This window comes from Microcaecilia unicolor, chromosome 12, assembly GCF_901765095.1.
Source record: "Microcaecilia unicolor chromosome 12, aMicUni1.1, whole genome shotgun sequence".
NCBI classification, from domain to species: Eukaryota; Metazoa; Chordata; class Amphibia; order Gymnophiona; family Siphonopidae; genus Microcaecilia; species Microcaecilia unicolor.
Window position 1 is genome coordinate 39257115 of NC_044042.1, and position 22732 is coordinate 39279846.

Here is a 22732-nt window from a genome sequence, read left to right on the forward strand (position 1 = left end):
TCCTTCACTTACGCCCAGGCGGGGCTGGCTCTTGAGGGTCATGTCACGGCTCATAATGTTAGAGCCATGGCTGCGTCGGTAGCCCACTTGAAGTCAGCCTCCATTGAAGAAATTTGCAAAGCTGCGACGTGGGCTTCTGTCCACACATTCACATCCCATTACTGCCTGCAGCAGGATACCCGACGCGACAGTCGGTTCGGGCAGTCAGTTCTTCAGAACCTGTTTGGGCTTTAGGATCCAACTCCACCCCCCGAGGGCCCTGTTTGTTCTGTTCCAGGCTGCACTCTCAGTTAGTTGGTAAATTTTTTAGGTCAATCTCAGTTATGTCCTCGCCGTTGCGAGGCCCAATTGACCATGGTTGTTGTTTTGAGTGAGCCTGGGGGCTAGGGATACCCCATCAGTGAGAACAAGCAGCCTGCTTGTCCTCGGAGAAAGCGAATGCTACATACCTGTAGAAGGTATTCTCCGAGGACAGCAGGCTGATTGTTCTCACAAACCCGCCCGCCTCCCCTTTGGAGTTGTGTCTTCCCTTAAGAGTTTGTCTTGCTACATACTGGACTGGCCGGCTCGAGCCGGTTTCGGGCGGGAAGACGGCCGCGCATGCGCGGTGCGCGCGGGCGCGCGAGGGCTAGCAAAGGACTTTGCTAGTGAAGATTCCGATTGGAGGGGCTGCCGTGGACGTCACCCCATCAGTGAGAACAATCAGCCTGCTGTCCTCGGAGAATACCTTCTACAGGTATGTAGCATTCGCTTTGGTAACACATTACGACATAACGGATTGCAATCCTGCAGTGCCCGCAAGGTCCCCCTGCTCCGGAAGGCACATGTGACGGCCCGTCTGAAGTTTGCCAGTGAACACCTGGATGATGCCGAGAGTGATTGGGAGAAGGTGCTGTGGTCAGATGAGACAAAAATTGAGCTCTTTGGCATGAACTCAACTCGCCGTGTTTGGAGGAAGAGAAATGCTGCCTATGACCCAAAGAACACCGTCCCCACTGTCAAGCATGGAGGTGGAAATGTTATGTTTTGGGGGTGTTTCTCTGCTAAGGGCACAGGACTACTTCACCGCATCAATGGGAGAATGGATGGGGCCATGTACCGTACAATTCTGAGTGACAACCTCCTTCCCTCCGCCAGGGCCTTAAAAATGGGTCGTGGCTGGGTCTTCCAGCACGACAATGACCCAAAACATACAGCCAAGGCAACAAAGGAGTGGCTCAGGAAGAAGCACATTAGGGTCATGGAGTGGCCTAGCCAGTCACCAGACCTTAATCCCATTGAAAACTTATGGAGGGAGCTGAAGCTGCGAGTTGCCAAGCGACAGCCCAGAACTCTTAATGATTTAGAGATGATCTGCAAAGAGGAGTGGACCAAAATTCCTCCTGACATGTGTGCAAACCTCATCATCAACTACAGAAGACGTCTGACCGCTGTGCTTGCCAACAAGGGTTTTGCCACCAAGTATTAGGTCTTGTTTGCCAGAGGGATTAAATACTTATTTCCCTCTGCAGAATGCAAATAAATTCATATACTTTCCACAATGTGATTTTCCGGATTTAATTTGTGATGTGCTATCTCTCACTGTTACCAATAACCTACCCTTCAATTATGGGCTGCTCATGTCTTTGTCAGTGGGCAAACTTACAAAATCAGCAAGGGATCAAATACTTATTTCCACCACTGTACTTTAAAAACAAATCAGAGGAAATATTTTTTCACTCAGAGAATAATTAAGCTCTGGAACTCACTGCCGGAGGATGTGGTAACAGTTGTTAGCCTATCTGTGTTTATGAAAGGTTTGGACAAGTTCCTGGAAGAAAAATCCACAATCTGTTATTGAGATGGACATGGCGGAAGCCACTGCTTGCCCTGGGATTAGTAGCTTGAAATCTTGCTACCAATTGGGTTTCTGCCAGGTTCTTGTGACCTGGATTGGCCACTGTTGGAAGCAGGACCATTAGTCTGACTCAGTATGGCTATTCTTATGTTCTTATGGAATTTATATTAAGTTGCCTATTGTTATGTTCTTATGGAATTTATATTAAGTTGCCTACGTGTGGTGCAAAAGGTACCTATTTGTAGCAATTTGTAAAGACATATAGGTGCCTATCCAGCTTATTTTCGAAAGAGATCACCGGCCATCTTCCGACACAAATCGGGAGATGGCCGGCGATCTCCTGAACCCGGCCAAATTGGTATAATCGAAAGCCGATTTTGGCCAGCGCCAACTGCTTTCTGTCGTGGAGCCGGCCAAACTTCAAGGGGGCGTGTTGGTAGGGTAGCGAAGGCGGGACGGGGGTATGGTACGAGATGGCCGCCTGATAATGGAAAAAAGAAAGACGAGCATTTCACCGGCTTCACTTGCCAGCTTATAATCGAAAGACAAAAATGCCTATATTGCGACCTAAATCGGGAGATAGGCGTTTATCTCCCAAAAACGAATAACGCGGTATAATCGAAAGCCGAACTTGGACGTTTTCAACTGCACTCCATCGCGGAAGCGTACAAAGTTGACGGGGGCGTGTCGAAGGCGTGGTGAAGGCGGAACTGGGGCGTGGTTATCGGCCGATCAGAGATGGGCGCCTTTCGCCGATAATGGAAAAAAAAAATATGAGTTTTTAGCGAGAATTTAGGGCACTTTTCCTGGACCCTGTTTGTCCACGAATAAGGCCCCAAAAAGTGCCCTAAATGAGCAGATAACCACTGGAGGGAATCGGGGATGACCTCCCCTGTCTCCCGCAGTGGTCACAAACCCCCTCCCACCACAAAATATGCCGTTTCACAACTGTTTATTTTCACCCTCAAATGTCATACCCACCTCCCTGGCAGCAGTATACAGGTCACTGGAGCAGTTATTAGGGGGTGCAGTGGACTTCAGGCAAGTGGACCCAGGCCCATCCCTCCCCTACCTGTTACAATTGTGCTGCTTAATGCTTATTAGTCGTCCAAACCCCCAAACCCACTGTACCCACATGTAGGTGCCCCCCTTCACCCCTTAGGGCTATAGTAATGGTGTAGACTTGTGGGCAGTGGGTTTTGAGGGGGATTTGGGGGGCTCAACACACAAGGGAAGGGTGCTATGCACCTGGGATCTTTTACCTTTTTTTTTGTTTTTGTAAAAGTGCCCCCTAGGGTGCCCGGTTGATGTCCTGGCATGTGAGGGGGGACAGTGCACTATGAATCCTGTCCCTCCCACGAACAAATGCCTTGGATTTATTCATTTTTGAGCTGGGCGCTTTCATTTTCCATTATTGCTGAAAAACAAAAACGCCCAGCTCACAAATTGTCGAATAAAACATGGACGCCTATTTTTTTCGAAAATACGGTTCGATCCGCCCCTTCACGGACCTGTTCTCGGAGATAAACGCCCATGGAGATAGACGTTTTCGTTCAATTATGCCCCTCTTGGTCTCTTTTTTTTCACGACCAAGCTTCAAAAAGGTGCCCCAAATGACCACCGGAGGGAATCGGGGATGATCTCCCTTTACTCCCTCAGTGGTCACCAACCCCCTCCCACCCAAAAAAAAATATATATATTTTTTGCCAGCCTCTATGTCAGCCTGAAATGTCATACCCAGCTCCCTGACAGCAGTATGTAGGTCCATGGAGCAGTTTTTTGTGGGTGCAGTGCACTTCAGGCAGGTGGACCCAGGCCCATCCCCCCCCCCCTACCTGTTACACTTTTGGTGGTAAATGGGTGTTACCCTCAGAAACCAAGGTCACTGCCAAGGTCTGACCATCAAGGCACATAAATCTTATATAGATATCAGTGTCTTGATGGTCAGACCTTGGCAGTGACCTTGGTTTCTGAGGGTATTTCCCATTTGTCATTTATTGTTGTATATTCACCACACATGACCCTTTGAGATTGGGTTTGGCTGTTTTTCAGTTTTGTAGTATTAGATTACCTAAGTGTGACTAGCAGCCCATACTGTTCATTGAATTGTGTGGTAAATGGGAGCCCTCCAAAACAGTGGCGTAGCCACAGGTGGGCCTGGGTGGACCGGGGCCCACCCACTTAGGGCTCAGGCCCATCCAACAGTAGCACATGGTCATGAAAATGCTGCTCTCCACAATACTGGCACCTTTGCATGCTCAGGTTTCAGTGCATGCCTGCTGCAGACTACCAAGGTGGAGACTGGAGAGAAGCATTTTCCCACCAGCTGAGATATTTTTTTGATGTGGGGGTGGGGGAGAGAACATTTGGTGCCCACCCACTTCTTGGCTAGGCCCACCCAAAATCTGCTGTCTGGCTACGCCCCTGCTCCAAAACCAACGTTACCCACATGTAGGTGCCCCCCTTCACCCATAAGGGCTATGGTAGTGGTTTACAGTTGTGGGGAGTGGTGTTTGGGGTGGTTTGGGGGGGGGGGGCTCAGCACACAAGGTAAGGTAGGTATGCACCTGGGAGCATTTAAGTCCACTGCAGTGCTCCCTGGGGTGCCCGGTTGGTGTCCTGGCATGTCAGGGGGACCAGTGCAGTACGAATGCTGGCTCTTCTCACGACCAAATGCCTTGGATTTGGCCGGGTTTGAGATCGCCGGCATTAGTTTTCATTATCGGCGAAAAACGATGCCGGCCATCTGTTTGGCCGGCGCCGTTCGATTATGCCCCTCCACGTGCCTTTATAAAACACTAGCGCAAGTCTTCCAATGATCCCAGGTAAAACAAACTTGTGTACAATTACACCAGCTTGGTGTAAATATATGTGTATACAGCACATGCTCATATTTTATAAAGTCTGTTCATAAATTGCAACTCTACCTGTGCTCCATCCACACAGCCCCAGAACATGCCTAGGCTACATACAAATGCATCCATTTCTAGTCATCATAGACCAAATTCTATATATGGTGCTGAAAAGAAAGAGTGCTAAGTGCTATTCTATAAATGGCACTCCAAGTTAGATACCATTTATAGAATAGCACCTAGCGCCAGGATACACACCTCAGAATTTACACCAGTTGAAACCTCGTGTAAATCCCCATGCCTAAATTAGGCACCGATCTGCCATATTCTGTAACACTGTGTGCAAATTCTTGGAATGCCCTTGACCCGCCCATGCCCCTCAGATGGCCACGCCCCCTTTTCATATTTGCACACCAGAATTTGTGCGTGAGCCTTTATAGAATAGTGCCCAGCAAGATTCGTGTGTAATTCTAATTATTGCTAGCTAGCACTGATAATTGATTATTAGCACCCAAATATGTGTGCTAATTGGTTCGTTACTCAATTAAATTGGGTGCATGCCCAAATTTGCATGTGCCTATATAGAATCCGGGGGCATGTATAGTTGTACGTATAGTGAATTTTATAAGGGGCTTTTTACAGACAAAAATGATTTTAGAAAATTATTCTGTATACATGTATGTGTGTATTTTATAAAATAGTATCCACTAAAAAACAGTATACAAGGTATGGAAAAGTTTATCACAAAAAATATATATCAAATACTACACTTTCCTTGCACTAGAATGATACAAAAAATCAGTGTATTATGCTGGAATCATAATATGGAGGAAAAAGAGCCTCACAGAGCTCCTGGACAATATATCTGTCTATTAGAGCTAAAACGGATCTTAAATTGATCCTCTGTTCATCATTGGCTCTGAAAAAAACCCCCAAATTAATATTTCCACAATAGTGACAAATGTAATGGTTCCATTCAATTGTTGCCTCACAAAATATTGGAACTAAGTGTAAAATAAACACTTATCTATAACGCTAGAAGACTTCAAACTCTCTTCTTAAGGCGCTCAAAGCCAACGTGGCCAGCGTTTCGTAAAAAACTGCTTCAGGGCTTAGATAGCGCTAGTCTTCTAAAAAAGAAAAAGACATTCTAATTATTCATCACTATGAATACACTTGTTCAGTTCAGCGCCACTGCTGCTCCATCCAGATGACACCCCTGGGAACACCCACACACAGATCATGTAAAAGTATGGCATAATTATCTAGGAGGCAATTGTGTATGGAGCGCACATTTACACACATGTAAATGTACAGAACACTAACATCGACATACACATGTGAAGCAGAAAAATGATGGCAGATAGACCATTTGGCCTATCCAGTTTGTCCATCTATTGTCACAGCTCTGCCATGACCTCCCCCGACTCACCATTTCCTTGGGTGAGTGGGTCCTGCGACGTTTCTCGGGGCAGCACCCACCTTACTTCCTGCTGCTGTGCACTGGCAGATGCCGATCCTCCTAGGCGCACACGCATGCAGGAAGCCTATTTTTAAAGGGCCTGCAGCGCAGAACTCTGGGCATTGTCCTTCTCTGATGTCAGAGGCGGCGTCCTCGATAAGGGCTTTTGGGACATTGCTGTAGTGCCTTTGAACAAGTCTTCTTTCCAGCTGTGCCTTGTTCTAGGTCATGTCCAGCCTTGTGTCTTCAAGTTCCAGTCCAGCCATGTGTCTTCAAGTTCCAGTCCAGCGTAGCATCTTCTAGTTCCTGTCCAGCCTTGCCTTGTCTACGAGCTCCTGCCAAGCTGCAGTCCTACCTTGTCTCTGAGTTCCTGCCAGACTTCAGTCCTTCCTTGTCTTCGAGTTCCCACAAATCTCCAGTCATAAGAACATAAGAATAGCTATACTGGGTGAGACCAATAGCCCAGTATCCTGCTTCCAACAGTGGCCAATCCAGATCACAAGTACCTGTCAGAAACCCAATTAGTAGCAAAATTCCATGCTACCAATCCCAGGGCAAGCAGTGGCTTTCACCATGTCCAGCTCAATAACATAGACTATGAACTTTTTCTCCAGGAACTTGTCCAAACCTTTAAACCTCACATTGATTTGGTTTTTTTTTTTGTGCCTCTTTTTTGCTCTTCATCGTCTTCGGTCTGTCCACTCCATTCTTTCTGCCTCCCTTTTACGACCACTTATACATGCACTGGTTATATCCCGTGTGGACTATTGTAACTCTCTTTTTGCAGGTCTACCTTTACAGAGTTTGAAGCGTCTACAACTCATTCAATCAACTGCAGTTAAGCTACTTCACAATGCACAATGTTTTGACTACATCACACCTCTTCTGATATCTGAACACTGGCTTTCTATTTCAACCCACATAAAGTTCAAGATTCTACTGTTGGATTATAAATCTAGAACCCCCTTCTGCCCCTCTTTATCTAAGCAAGGTTCTTATTCCGTACTCTCCTTTGCGTTGGTTAGATCAGCCGATAATCTTTTGTTCTTACCACTACCTTCTCTTATCCGTCTCACTTGCACTCGAGATTCTGCCTTTAGTTATCTAGGCCTTAAACTCTGGAACCTGTGTCAGGTTCGGGATCAATCCATCATTGCTTCTTTCAAATCAACCTTAAAAACTCACCTTTTCATAATTGCATTTGCCTTACCATCATAAACTTTCCTCTCAGGTCTCTTGTTGTGACTTTCTGCCCTTCTTTCTCCTTTCCCTCTGTTCCCTCTTCACTTCATGGTGTGCCTTCCTTCCCCCAATCCCTTTTCTTCTTTTTCTTCCTCTTGCTTCTCAGTTTTTAGTTTTTTTTTTTTTTTATTGTTGTTTTTTTGTTTGTTTTTTGTAAACCCCATTGAAGCCTATGTTAGGCTGCATGCGATATATCAAGCATGTGAAATAAATAAATAAAACCGCTGTTACCACATCCTCCAGCAACGCGTTCCAGAGTATGACTACACTTTGAGTGAAAAAATATTCCCTCCTATTTGTTTTAAAAGTATTTCCATGTAATTTCTTTGAGTGTCCCCTTTTCTTTGTACTTTTTGAAGAGTAAAAAATTGATTCTCTTCTACTTGTCTACACCACTCAGGATTTTGTAGACCTCATTCATATCTCCCCCTATCCATCTCTTTTCCAAGCTGAAGAGCCATAATCTCTTTAGCTTTTCCTCATATGGGAGGAGTTCCATCCCCTTTATCATTTTGGTCACTCTTCTTTGAACCTTTTCTAATTCCGCAAAGAGGCATATTTTCAAAGCACTTAGCCTCCCAAAGTTCCATAGAAACCTATGGAACTTAGCCTCCCAAAGTGCTTTGAAAATATGCCTCTATATCTTTTTTGAGATATGGTGACCAGGTTTGAATGCAATACTCAAGGTGAGGTCACACCATGGGACAATGCATAGGCATTATAATGTTCTTAGTCTTATTTTGCATCCCTTTCAATGCATGCAACTGATAGTATTCTATAAGTTGCATACTTTATTTAGTGACACTCCCATGTGTATACACCCTTGAGGTTACGCACTATAACAGTTAAGTGCTACCTTTATAGAACAGCACTTGGTGGACATGTGCACCTCACTGTTGATTATTGGTGTCAGTGATGTGCACAAGTGACGTGTAATTCTAGGCACTTGTTTATAGAATTGCCTTCTTATTGTCCAGTGTGCACTTTGCGCTCTTCGAATCAGGGCTTGTTACAAATTTTAGGGGTGAAAACAGGGACAGCACACCTTTAGGGTTGGAGGAACTGAACAAACCAATTTCCAGCCCCAGGTGATGCTGTGTTGGGCAAAATATTGGTCAGGCCGTGGCCCCAGTGGCCCACCCCATTCTACTGCCTGCGGGTGAACATATTCCATAAGGTTGAAACACATTCTTGTGTTTTCTGTGTGCAGCCTCAAGTTTGTGGAATACCCTGCCACCAAGTCTTCGGTTTGAGGATGACTTTATAGTGTTTCGAAAAAAAGTTAAAGTTTATTTCTTTGAGCATGCTTTTCTAACCGTAATGTGTCTTGATCAGTACCTTGCAGATCATCTCTGGAAAAATATGTACTTACGCTTACAGTTTAGGGCACACAGGTTTTATGGGTTAAAATGTGTGCATATATTTGAATTTTTAAGTATGCATGCGAGTGCAAACCTCTCCCCAGTACCTATCTCTGTATTTCCATGCCAATTTTGGGGCACATACTGTAGAAGTTTGCCCTGTACCTGTCCTACTTCCCAACTACTGGAGTTGTTGTCGAAGCCCACTTCAAACTTGATTTTGATTACTTTTGCCATTTATAGGACCCAACCACTAAAACTGCTGTCAAAGCTCACTCCAGTTATGAGGCCATTTACATTTTGCATTAATTAGTTTCCATCCTTTTTCTATATAATTATCCTGGCATCCACCACCCTTTCTGTGAAAATTATTTCCTGACATTGCTCCTAAGTCTCAGAAAAACAAAACGGGGTTCACACTCTCCACAGCAATCGAACACAACAAAAAAATGGAGTGGAGAGGACCAAATATCAAGAGATCAGTCGCCACACACAAGGGTAAGATGCTCCAGAATAACCTTTATTAGGACCCAACACAGTCCGTGTTTCGGCTATATCAGCTTTCTTCAGGGGTCAATCAATGGATGTTCAATAGTATATCGATTGATGGAGCATTAGATAGTCAACTGATTGAAATCACAAAAAACATTAAGTCTCCCCTTCCATCTGCAGGCTGCTTTACATTTCTTGAGCCCTGAGAAATGTAAAGCAGCCTGCAGATGGAAAGGGAGACTTAATGTGAAGCTGAACCCAGAAATCGGGTACTGCCAGGGAAAGCTTTGGGGGTGTTCAGTTGCACAGAGGGAGGAGAGCTTGGAGAAAATCTAATCCTCAGGAAAGTGCACAGGAGCAAAGGAAGTGGGAAAAATAAGGTTTTTGTGATTTAAATCAGTTGACTATCTAATGCTCCATCAATCAATATACTATCGAACATCCATTGATTGACCCCTGAAGAAGGCTGATATAGCCGAAACACGGACTGTGTTGGGTCCTAATAAAGGTTATTCTGGAGCATCTTACCCTTGTGTGTGGCGACTGATCTCTTGATATTTGGTCCTCTCCACTCCATTTTTTTGTTGTGTTCGATTGCTCCTAGGTCTCCCATCCTGAAACCTCAACTCATGACCTCTAGTACTGGCACTTACATATGAAAGTGATGATTTTCTAACTTCAGGAAAATAGCCACTGAAGTGGAGCAACAAAAGGAACCCTTATGGAATACACACAGTTGGTAGGACAGTAAGGCTGATGGATGAGTCTTCCAACACTAGACACTTGTGCGTTGGTGATACTCAGAAGCAGTCGTTATTTGAAACAGCTAAGACCCTACTCGGGACAGTGTTTCTGCTCTTAAAAGCCTGCCTCAGGGGTCTGCCTTGAGCGGGTGAGAGTGAAGAGTGAACTTGTACTATGGCTTTTTTGAATATTACTTTGGTTTTCTCTTTTGGAAGAGTTTTTCTGACTTCATTTACAGCAGACCCCTGAGGCAGGTTTTTATGAACAGAAACACGGTCCCGTGTAGGGTCTTAGCTGTTTCAAATAACAACTTCTGGGTATTATCAGTGCACGAGTGTCTAGTGTTGGAAGACTCAACCATCAGCCTTACTGTCCTACCGACTGTGTGCATTCCATAAGGGTTCCTTTTGTTCCTCCACTGGTGGCTATTTCTGTAATGCTCAGTTCTTTTAAGGCTTTGGAGCCATGTTAAATGGGTCAGTGAGCTTCAGCTCTTGTCTGGAAGATGGATTTGGAGGGCCTTCATGTTGTAAGAAACAAAATGCCGGTCAGAATCCTTCCAGCTTGCTGACTGGCATTGTTTCAGCACAAATGGTTTCAGTATATGAGTAACTGAAAGGAGTTCCATTAAAAACCACCCCCACCCAGCCTCTTCCCTGTGGTTTTAGGAGGGTTTTGTTTTTTGGCATAACTAGATCTTTGAATTATTGTACAACTGAAATGCTAAATTAAGCTGATCGCTGTTACTACTGCAATTGTTGGCCAGAGACCCAGGATACAGCAGAGAGCCTCAGCCTTTGTAATCCTGCCAATGTGCAATATGCCTAAGAGAGCAGGGTGAGAGAGAGAGAGGAAGAGCTGTGCCAGTTTCCCACTGGAATGTCCTGGAAACAGGAAGAGTTGAAGCAGGAGACAGGGCAGAGTAAGATCTATATACCGTGAAGACTTTTTGCCCCTAGAAGAGAGGAGGGACAAGGGAAATATAATACAGATATTTGAAAGATGTTAATGCACAAACAAATCTTTTCCAAAGGAGGGAAAACTATAAAACTAAGGGACATCATATGAAGCGAGAAGGAGGCAGAGCCAGGAGCAGCATCCGGAAATCTTTCTTCACAGAATGCCGTCCTGCAGGAGGCAGTATATGTGAAACCCTATTTTACTTAGAACGTAGAGGTCAGAATTGAGACGCCCAGGTTGGGTGATGGAATTCAAAAAGGAGTCGGGTATACACACAGGATTCCTAAATGGCAAGGGGATGGAAACCAAACATTGAGTGCTTCTGCTCAGAACAACAGTAAAAGTACTTGCTGCATTTCTGAAAAGACATGGGGGGGGGGGGGGGGGCAGTAACCTTGCACCAAGCAGTGGTTACAACCTTGAATGAAGGTACGGGGAAGGAGAGAGAACCTGCATGGAGGAGCAGTTAGAACCTGTTACCTGCACCGAGCAGTGGTTACAACCTTGAATGAAGGTACGGGGAAGGAGAGAGAACCTGCATGGAGGAGCAGTTAGAACCTGTTACCTGCACCGAGCAGTGGTTACAACCTTGAATGAAGGCACGGGGAAGGAGAGAGAACCTGCATGGAGGAGCAGTTAGAACCTGTTACCTGCACCGAGCAGTGGTTACAACCTTGAATGAAGGCACGGGGAAGGAGAGAGAACCTGCATGGAGGAGCAGTTAGAACCTGTTACCTGCACCGAGCAGTGGTTACAACCTTGAATGAAGGCACGGGGAAGGAGAGAGAACCTGCATGGAGGAGCAGTTAGAACCTGTTACCTGCACCGAGCAGTGGTTACAACCTTGAATGAAGGCACGGGGAAGGAGAGAGAACCTGCATGGAGGAGCAGTTAGAACCTGTTACCTGCACCGAGCAGTGGTTACAACCTTGAATGAAGGCACGGGGAAGGAGAGAGAACCTGCATGGAGGAGCAGTTAGAACCTGTTACCTGCACCGAGCAGTGGTTACAACCTTGAATGAAGGCACGGCGAAGGAGAGAGAACCTGCATGGAGGAGCAGTTAGAACCTGTTACCTGCACCGAGCAGTGGTTACAACCTTGAATGAAGGCACGGGGAAGGAGAGAGAACCTGCATGGAGGAGCAGTTAGAACCTGTTACCTGCACCGAGCGGATGTTACAACCTTGAATGAAGGCACGGGGAAGGAGAGAGAACCTGCATGGAGGAGCAGTTAGAACCTGTTACCTGCACCGAGCGGATGTTACAACCTTGAATGAAGGCACGGGGAAGGAGAGAGAACCTGCATGGAGGAGCAGTTAGAACCTGTTACCTGCACCGAGCGGATGTTACAACCTTGAATGAAGGCACGGGGAAGGAGAGAGAACCTGCATGGAGGAGCAGTTAGAACCTGTTACCTGCACCGAGCGGATGTTACAACCTTGAATGAAGGCACGGGGAAGGAGAGAGAACCTGCATGGAGGAGCAGTTAGAACCTGTTACCTGCACCGAGCGGATGTTACAACCTTGAATGAAGGCACGGGGAAGGAGAGAGAACCTGCATGGAGGAGCAGTTAGAACCTGTTACCTGCACCGAGCAGTGGTTACAACCTTGAATGAAGGCACGGGGAAGGAGAGAGAACCTGCATGGAGGAGCAGTTAGAACCTGTTACCTGCACCGAGCGGATGTTACAACCTTATATGAAGAGTAGAACAAAACAGGGGAAAGAAGATTCTCAAGAATGAATATAGCCAAATGAACAGTGAGGTAAAACAAAACAGGAGAAACCAAGGAGTCCAGTGGATGTACTGGATTACATTAATTTGTTCAACAGTCTGAGTCAGATGAGCACAGTCTATGCATCCAAAGGCATAAAATAAAATTCTGGAAAACAAGATTTGACATAGCCTTGTTTTGGCAGTGAAGCCTGCATCAGCAGTCAGTTGTTCCAATTTATAGTTATGCAAAGCATTGGTGCATAGATTTCAACAGAACCATGTTCTCTAATGTCGTAAGGGCTTACTTACTCCTCCACAACATCGGCCATGTCAAGTCTTGTTTTCCAGTTTTTTTTATTTTGTGCCCTTGGATGCATAGACTGTGGTCATCTGACTTAAGATTGTTGAATGAATTGATATAATTCTCTTGTTTTTTTGTTGTTTGTTTTTTTTTAACTCATTGGCTGATAACCTTAGATGAAGTCATGGGGAAGGAGGGATAAACTGCATGGAGGAGCAATTACAACCCTATGTGGAGGCATGGATGTGTATGTGGGGGTGGGGGGGAACAGGGGTTGTTACCTGTACCAAGTAAATTAGCACTTTACTGGTCCAGCTAAGTGAGCTGTTTAAGTCTCTTTCTGCTGTCTACTGTGTTAATACATGGGCTCCCTGATCTCATCTCATGGTTTCCAATATCATCTCTATGCTGATGACCCCAACTGTATCTCTCCACACCAGACATCACCGCGGAGACCCAGGCAAAGGTATCGGCCTGCTTATCCGACATTGCTGCCTGGATGTCCTACCGCCACCTGAAACTGAACATGTCCAAGACCGAGCTTATCGTCTTTCCACCAAAACCCACTTCTCCTCTTCCTCCACTTTCTATCTCAGTTGATAACACCCTCATCCTCCCCGTCTCATCTGCCCGCAACCTCGGAGTCATCTTTGACTCCTCTCTCTCCTTCTCTGCGCATATCCAGCAGATAGCCAAGACCTGTCGCTTCTTCCTCTTTAACATCAGCAAAATTCGCCCTTTCCTCTCTGAACACACCACCCGAACTCTCGTCCACGCTCTCATTACCTCTCGCCTGGACTACTGCAACTTACTCCTCACCGGCCTCCCACTTAGCCATCTATCCCCCCTTCAGTCTATTCAGAACGCTGCTGCACGTCTCATATTCCGCCAGAACCGATATACTCATATCACCCCTCTCCTCAGGTCACTTCACTGGCTTCCGATCGGATACCGCATTCAATTCAAGCTTCTCCTTCTTACCTACAAATGCACTCAGTCTGCTGCCCCTCACTACCTCTCTACCCTCATCTCCCCTTACGTTCCCGCCCGTAACCTCCGTTCACAGGATAAATCCCTCCTCTCAGTGCCCTTCTCCACCACCGCCAACTCCAGGCTCCGCTCATTCTGCCTCGCCTCACCCTATGCTTGGAACAACCTTCCTGAACCCTTACGCCAAGCCCCCTCCCTGCCCGTCTTCAAGTCTTTGCTTAAAGCCCACCTCTTCAATGCTGCGTTCGGCACCTAACCCTTACCGTTCAGTGAATCCAGACTGCCCCAATTTGACTGCCCCTATCGGACCGACCGTTCACTTGTCTATTAGATTGTAAGCTCTTTGAGCAGGGACTGTCTCTCTTTGTTAAATTGTACAGCGCTGCGTAACCCTAGTAGCGCTCTAGAAATGTTAAGTAGTAAGTAGTAGTATAGTATAGTTAATATCAGTTGGCATTATCACAGCATGGTTGATTTTAAAAGCTGTAAAGTAAAGGGACTGGGATTGGAGGGGGTTGATATTCTACAGGGTGGGTGTGAATAAATTTGTAAAAAACCCCAAAACAAAACAGGTCTTACAGCTACAGGAAGACTGCCAAGAGACCAAGTTTTGAAACTGTACACAGGTGTAAAGTCCACGGAAACTTTTATCCACGTACCTTGTACCGATCTTCACAGGACAAGTATACATATGTATTCCCTCTGAAAACTGCCCAAATAAAATGTACCCACAGAGGTTTGTACTTCTTTTTTCTTTGGGTACTTTTGCGGGCAAAAATATGTGTAGTTCTGAAACTTCAAAACTGTGTTCGCTGTTGTTTAAACGTCCTCAATTTTACCCCAGGATGCCTCCAAGAAAATGTGGTTGGAAGTAAACGTGTTGCTGTAGAACACAAACATTTTTACCCACATACAGGATGGGCAGTTCTCAAAAAACCCTTTTACCCACTTAAGTAGTCATTAACATGGCTAAGTGGCTTTTGAGAACTGCCTTTCCTTTATCCCTATTAAGACCCTTTGTGTTTCCTTGAAAGTGTTTCAGCACTTTAATTTTGAATGTTGTACATTCTTGGGAAGCTTTGACATTCCCTTTAAGCATCTTGATTATGAAATCTTTGTTGGAAAGGGTCTGACCTCGACAACGTTCCCTCACAAGAATTAATCACCTTGCTCTTCTCTGCTATTTGTGGTCTTGCATCTTTTAACACTTGATCTTGTGTTTAACTTCTGACTGGATTCCTCAGTGTAGGACTCCTCTTCTTACTTTCGCAATCTCTGCATTGACTAATGTAAGCTTGGCATGCAGAGAATAAGGAGACAGAATAGGAGATCTCATAAGAGGCAATTCTTTTCTGTCTCTGGTGGATATTTGCAAGGTGACAGCGAGGTCGACGCTGTATACCTTTGCCAAGCACTACAGGGTGGACATTGCGGCATCCTCGGGAGCCAGTTTTGGGCTTCGTTCCTCAGGGTGGCGCTGCCAAGATCCCACCCACTCTAGGGATTGCTTTTGAACTTCCCACAGGTTCCCAGAATAATGGGAAGCTACATAATGGAAGGAGAAATTAGGTTTTACTTGATAATTTTCTTTCCGTTACTCCTTCCCACTATTCCAGAGGTCTGCCCGAGGTTTCTGAGTTGTTTAGTGGGTGCAAAGTAGTGGGTCAAATAACAAATATCATCTTGTATGGTGTATCCTTCATATCTCTTGTTCTCTACAAGTTGTCCAGAGATGAGAGGTCCACACATGTTTGCTTGTCTGGTTAGTGTTTAAGATTGTTCTGTTTATTCTGAGTTTCTCCTTACTGCTTGTCTGGATGCCAAAAGACAGATATGTCTCAGCTCAATTTGCAGTTCTCTATCTTCACCTGTTGGTTTGATGGACACAACTATCCCACAGGTTCTGGAATTGTGGGAAGGACTATTGGAAAGAAAATTATGAGGTAAGACCTAATTTCTTCAGTGACTACATTGAAACCACAGTAGAAGGCATGGTAAACCTAAAACTAATATGTGATCTGCCATGAAGTGTATAAGTAATGGTGGAATATAAATCCTAATGTAATGTAAAACTTCAAAAGGAGAAGAAAGTGGCATACTTTAAGGACAATGTACTTCTTGATCAATTTCTACGCCCTCCCCTTTTTGCAGCCTGACCTCCTCAAGTCCGGTGCACAGTGCAAAATCCGAGTCCTTTGCCACACCCTTGGAAGAGAAGGTGGATTTTGAGGTCACCCAGTCCGAAGAAGCAGAAAACAAAGCAGGTATACGATATCAGACTTGTGAGAGAATGCAGAACGTCTTGAGTCTGGGGTGAAATTCAGAATAAAGACATTGTTATTCCTAGCTGATATGTCATTAGATTTGTTATGTGACGGGGTTTTTTGGCGGGGGGGGGGGGGGGAGTCTCCAGACAATAATAAATCCCACTCTTAGTCTCTCATATTTACCATTAACACTTGCCAAGGTGCTTGCATCGTGCCACTTTGGGAAGCGTAACTGTATATTTAAGACACCATCATCCACATTCTTTTTTGCTCTAAATAGTGCTTTGGATTCAGCTTTATCATTCCTGGGATGACTTTGGGTGATTTTAGCTCGTCAGAGCATCTTTCTTTTGACTAGAGATAATTTTTAATGGCCTGCTGGCTCCCTGTTGTCCGAGACATGTTCAATTGTTCTGGTATTCTAGCTCAAAAGTGTACCAGGAGTGGTCTTGTGCTTTTCTCCGTATTATGAAAGGAGAAAAATGAAGAAGGATTGAAGGAGCTGAGTGCCTTTCTAAGGTAGCGGTTCCCTAACTGTGGGTTAATTTAATTAATTAATTAATTTATTTATTTGTTACATTTGTATCCCACATTTTCCCACCTATTTGCAGGTTCAATGTGGCTTACATAGCACCGGAGATGCGTTTGCAGACTCCGGTGTAAACAAAGTACAGAGTGATGTTGAGATAAGATAAAGTTCATGTGGTACAGCCACATAAGGGAATCACAATGGAAAAATGTATTTATTTAAAACCTGTTTATACTGATAAAAGCCATCCTATACTTATTTGAGATCACAACCACAACAGCAATAAATAAATAAACAAAAAACAAACAAAATTGGACAGTGGTGTCATCAGCCCATGCAAGCCGAGGAGATGCTATAATCCAGCCTGCACAGGCTGAACCAGAAGTGGGGACTTCAATAATGTTGTCAGTCAGTTTTACAAGATGCCCCAGAACAGAAGTGGAGGAGAACAGATAGAATTGGGGGGTCACATAATTTTCTACCTACTAAAATGGGTTTCCAGCCCCTAAACATTTGGGAAGAACTGTTCTAAGGGGCCTTTTTAAGTATGATACCCTAAAGTAAAACCAGCCTTGCACTGCAAATTAGAAAAGTTTTCTCTGTTAGAGTCAAGGTTAGAGGCAAAAGATGTTTGCTTCATGGCCTTTTCTACCGCATGAAAGGAATTCAGTGCCCTTCTTTTTTCAGTGTCTTACATTAATTTCAGCAATGAATATGTAGAACATGCTTATACTTTGTCACTCCAGCAAATTGCAATGAGAACAGTACTGGCCCTTCAAAGAATAACACTGGCTTTCATCCTTTCTGCCACTGCGCACATTAATTGCTTTAATTAGTTTTGGTGCAATACAGCTTTATGGTTTTAATTCATTTATTGAAATGGGAATAATTTCAATTTTTTTGCTAGCTCCTTCCATCTCTGGAGACTTACTCATACTACCCCTCTCCTCAAGACCCTTCACTGGCTCCCTATCCGTTTTCGCATCCTGTTCAAACTTCTTCTACTAACCTATAAATGTACTCACTCTGCTGCTCCCCAGTATCTCTCCACACTCGTCCATCCCTACACCCCTTCCCGTGCACTCCGCTCCATGGATAAATCCTTCTTATCTGTTCCCTTCTCCACTACTGCCAACTCCAGACTTCGCGCCTTCTGTCTCGCTGCACCCTACGCCTGGAATAAACTTCCTGAGCCCCTACGTCTTGCCCCATCCTTGGCCACCTTTAAATCTAGACGGAAAGCCCACCTCTTTAACATTGCTTTTGACTCGTAACCACTTGTAACCACTCGCCTCCACCTACCCTCCTCTCTTCCTTCCCGTTCACATTAATTGATTTGATTTGCTTACTTTATTTATTTTTTTGTCTATTAGATTGTAAGCTCTTTGAGCAGGGACTGTCTTTCTTCTATTTTTGTGCAGCGCTGCGTATGCCTTGTAGCGCTATAGAAATGCTAAATAGTAGTAGTAGTAGTAGTAGTAGTAGTACTTCAGAATGAGCTCTTTAAATCATTTCTCAACTTGAAAATACTTGAAGATGCCCCATCCTCTTTGATAAGGCAGTGGTGGGAACAGGAAGCACCTAGACTTAAAAAAAAAAATTCCAGACTTTGTAGATTTTGAGAATATTATGGAGCTGACTCTTCCGTGCATCACACTCCTTCCAGCCATTCAGCTATATCAAGCCCAGCCTGCCCAACTCATTGTAAGCCGCATTGAGCCTGCCATGAGTGGGAAAGCGCGGGGTACAAATGTAACAAAAATAAAAAAAATAAATTACACCAAGATTTTTGGTTTAATTTCATAAATGCACTTTCTGATTGCGTTCCTGGTCTCTTAACCACCCTTCGTTTTATAAGTAACTAGTAAAAAAGGCCCGTTTCTGTAAGAAATGAAATGGGTGCTAGCAAGGTTTTCCTTTGAGTGTGTATGTTTGACAGAGTGTGTTTGACAGTGACTGTGTGAGAGAGAGAGAGAGTGAATGTGCGAGTGTGTGTGTGTGTGTGTGTGTGTGACAGAGTGTGTGTGTGTGTGTGTGTGTGAGAGAGAGAGACTGTGTGTGTGTGTGTGTGTGTGTGTGTGTGTGTGAGTGGGAGATAGACTGTGACAGTGTGTGTGTGGGCCGACTTAGTGTGTGGGAGAGAGAAAGACAGAATGTCGATTGATTGTGTGTGTGTATGTGTGTCACAGACAGAGAGACACAGCGAGGCTGTGTGAGAGAGAGAGTGATTCACTGTGGGTGTGAGATACTGACAGAGAGTGTGTGTGTGTGTTAGAGAATGTGTCTGTGAGTCAGAGAGAGGGTGGGATGCGGGGTAGGTGATTTTCGAGGAGGGGGGGCAACGTGCAGAGAGGAGGATCGGCGGGGCCAGTCAGGGGTGGGGAGGGTAGCAGCATGGGTTTTGGCATCGCAAGGAAGTTTGTGTGCTTGTTTGACAGACATTGTGTGTGTGTGTGCGACTGAGGGGTGGGGCGGGTGTGGTGATTTTGGAGGGGTGTGGGTTGACATGCATGGAGGGGGATTGGCGGGGCCAGACTCGGAGGGGGGAGTGTGAGAGATGGGAATGTGTGTGTTAAACACTAGCAATGTGCGTGTGTGTGTGTGTGTGTATGAGAGAGAGAGAGAGAGAGAGAGAGAGTGTGTTTGTGTGTGTGTGTGTGTGGGAGAGAGAAACTCCTCAGTCAGCAGCTGGAGGCAGCAGCAGTGGAATAGGTGCAGAGTTCGTCAGTGTGAGTGCTGCTCGAGTAGGGATTAGGTGCCTGGGCGGAAGCACGACATGTGCTCCACAGCGCTGGGCCACTTCTACACCCTGTCTACGGGGCTCCTGCTTTTTCCCTGTTTGCTCCTACCATGACCTCCGTAGTCAGCATGGTGGTGCGACGTCGGTCTCTCCCTGGCCAAGCCCTCGCGTACCGGTTGTTTCGTCGGGTTGCTCCTCCCGGATGCCTCTTCTCAGCTGCTGGCTCAGTCAGATCCAGTCTCTCCCTGCAGTCTCCCGAAGAGCCCAGGGCCCGAACCAGCAGCGAGAAGCGTGGTCATAATCCATGCAGGGGCTCTCCGCTGTTCTCCTTCGGCTCCCCTTGCAGTCGTTGGTGTCAGCCTTCGAATATGGAGTGGGGGGGCGACGTGCACGGAGGGGGATCGACGGGGCCAGACTCGGAGGGGGGGGGGAGGGTTGCGGCATGGGTGGAGGCATCGCCAGGACGTTTGTAATTGAGTGTGGTGTCCTGCAGTGAGTGACGTCAACCTGGCTACGGAGCCTAGCTGAGGAACGCTGAAGGTGCCACGGACACAGGCAGCTACTTTAGAACGTTGGCGGTGAGAATTATTATATAGGATAGATGTGCATGTTCTGTGGGGGTGGGGGGAGGGGGCGTGCTTTTAAGGAAAGATAAGTAACAATTTTGAATAGCACCTACATTTCTGCAAGTTTTATTGCATAGGGAAAATGCATACTATATTAAGTTTATCCCATTTTATTAAAACTGTCCTGGAACTTTTATGTCAGTTTGTTGAAAGTGCATTATTATGCAGAAACATAAGGTTTAAAAAAAATCTCCTTCTGTTAATGTGTTCTGATGTGGGAGTATATATCTGGCACGGACAGAGCGCTCTGTGCATTTTAGAGATTCTCTCTTTTTTTCCATGCAGCTTTCGCGATTTATGTGGGTGAAATACCTGGGCTGTAGGCCTATAGTCACCATATGTTACTCCTTCCCCCTCCCCACACACAAAATAGCATTTGCTGAATTTTAGATTTGGCTAACATGGAGGCTGAGCTGTTCTAGGACGAATAACTTTGCAGAGACACAGAAAAGAGCATGTGTAATGGAAGGTTTTTCCATATGTTAGTTTGCATTTGCGAAGTTGTTATTGAAAACTGTGCTGTATTGCTCCAAGCAGAAGATTCATACAGATCAGCATACAAGTGATTTTGCAGTAGCAACATTCACATAAAAAATTTTGCACAGCACCAGTTTTACACAAAACTTCGCTATGCCTGAGGGAGATATCTTAAGAGTTAACCGAATAATGACATCTGAGTGATATTTAAATGAGCTGGTATCACAAGAAAAACTTGTGCAGTACAGATTAATTTTATCCAAAATGTCTGGCTACTAACTACATTTTCCTGAAGGTTGAGTTAACACAGCTTCTGAATGTGTGGGATGTTCTCAGTACAGTACCACAGCAGCCTGTTACAGGAACCAAGGGCACATGTGATTGCCCAGGCTGCTGCTGGTACCCAGATCCAGATGTGCCCTTCAGTCAAACTGACTCCTGGTAACCATGCATGGTAACCATGCAATGAGGGATCCCAAGCTCCTTGTGGTTTTCCTGGAATGATACAGGTTTGCCACTGCTTTCTTCTCGGCATGGAGGGTTAAGTGACTTGAAATGCTGTGGGATCTGAACCTGGGCCTTTCAGTTCCACGCGCACTGCTCTAACCATTAGGCCGCTCCTCTGCTCTGCTGCTGGTACCCAAGGAGGGTAATTTTAGATCAGGGTACTTAGGCAGGGAAGGCATGTAGGTGCATGTGTGGCACCAGTTTTAAAAGACAACATATGTGCCTGAAAGCTGCCACACAAAATTACACCTGCTCCAAGATTATTTTATCCTGATATCAGACCCACAATTTTATAAATACTTGTTCCATTTATGGCTTTATGCATGGAAATGGCTTTGAAAAGTGTTGCTCATGATGAACATAAAAAGGGGTACAAATAATTAGAAAATAATCTTAACAGGTAAGAATTACAGCTCTTTTGGTTACTGAGAGCTACATAAACACCACATGAAGCTTCGCTTGAACTTTGCAGGCTTTAGTATTTTATGTTTCAACATTTTTATTGATGGTAAACAAAGATTATCACAACCGTGGCCTGGGATACACAAAATGCTTCCAACAAATCTTCCCAAGCACACCTAACAATGTTGAGGTCCATCATCAATCTTTTAAACCTTTACTCCCCTCACCCACCCCCTCCCCCCTTATCTTCGTGTTTCCACCGTTTTTTATTGATGTTGTAACAAAAGACTCTCCTTTACATTGCCATACATCTATGATAAAGAACATAACATCCGATCCCAACATCGACTATCATCAATATTGAACATTTCCCCCCCTCCCCACCCCAGACCACCCTCCCCCCCCCGACTCCCCTTGTGAAACTACCCAACCAGTTGGTGGGGAACATTTCCGGAAACATATGTCGGCACCTTTGATACTTTGTACAGCTACATATCCAGACAAGGGGCGGCTTTAGTATTTTAATGGAATCCTCAGTAGCAGTTTGAACTTCCAACTCTGCACACTTGATCCTTTTGGTGTCTCACTGGCCCCTGACCTTGGTCATAGGCACACAATGCGAGAAAGCGTGTGCCCCTCCAGACAGCTTCACTCCCGTCATGGGATCAGGACCAAGGTGACACTGACTGCGTTTAATCACGCTGCAAAAGAGCTTTACGCAGAGCTAGTATTTTCTTGACTGGATGTATCATATTACCATAAGTCGGCTCCAAAAAGATTAACACTCAATAAAGCAGAACTTTTCAATTCCTTGGTCTCTGTTTCCCAGGGTTCCCAGAGAGGATCATTTTGAAATTGTTTCTGCAGGTAAAGTCCTGCCTTACTCATGGAAATGACAGTTTATGAAACTGCCGTCACAATGTGCACATAAAAATACACACATAAGCTCAGGCTACATGACTTGAGCATGTGGAACAGCATTTTATGTGCTCAAGTAGGAACTTCTAAAATTGTCCGGAGGGGGGGGGGGGGGGGGGGATATATGCATAAAAGTAGGTGCATAGAAATCACAGTGCCTATTTTTACGTGATTCAGGGTAATTCTATAAAAAGGGCATCTACATTTAGGTGCCAAAAATGCCCGTAAATGACCTGAACAGTGTCATATATGTTTGTATATGCCAATATTCCATCTAGGTGCTATTGTGTAAGATGGTGCATAATTTGA

General features: G+C 45.2%; 1 protein-coding gene across 2 annotated transcripts in view; it reads left to right on the forward strand.

Moving 5' to 3' along the window:
• The window catches only part of DIXDC1 (DIX domain containing 1), a 156201-nt gene that overhangs the window by 86581 nt on the left and 46888 nt on the right, over positions 1-22732 (forward strand). For both annotated transcript variants that reach the window (XM_030221001.1, XM_030221002.1), the window contains exon 6: positions 16109-16221. In XM_030221001.1, the coding sequence (XP_030076861.1) occupies positions 16109-16221 (113 nt within the window). The remainder of the gene's footprint in view (positions 1-16108; positions 16222-22732) is intronic.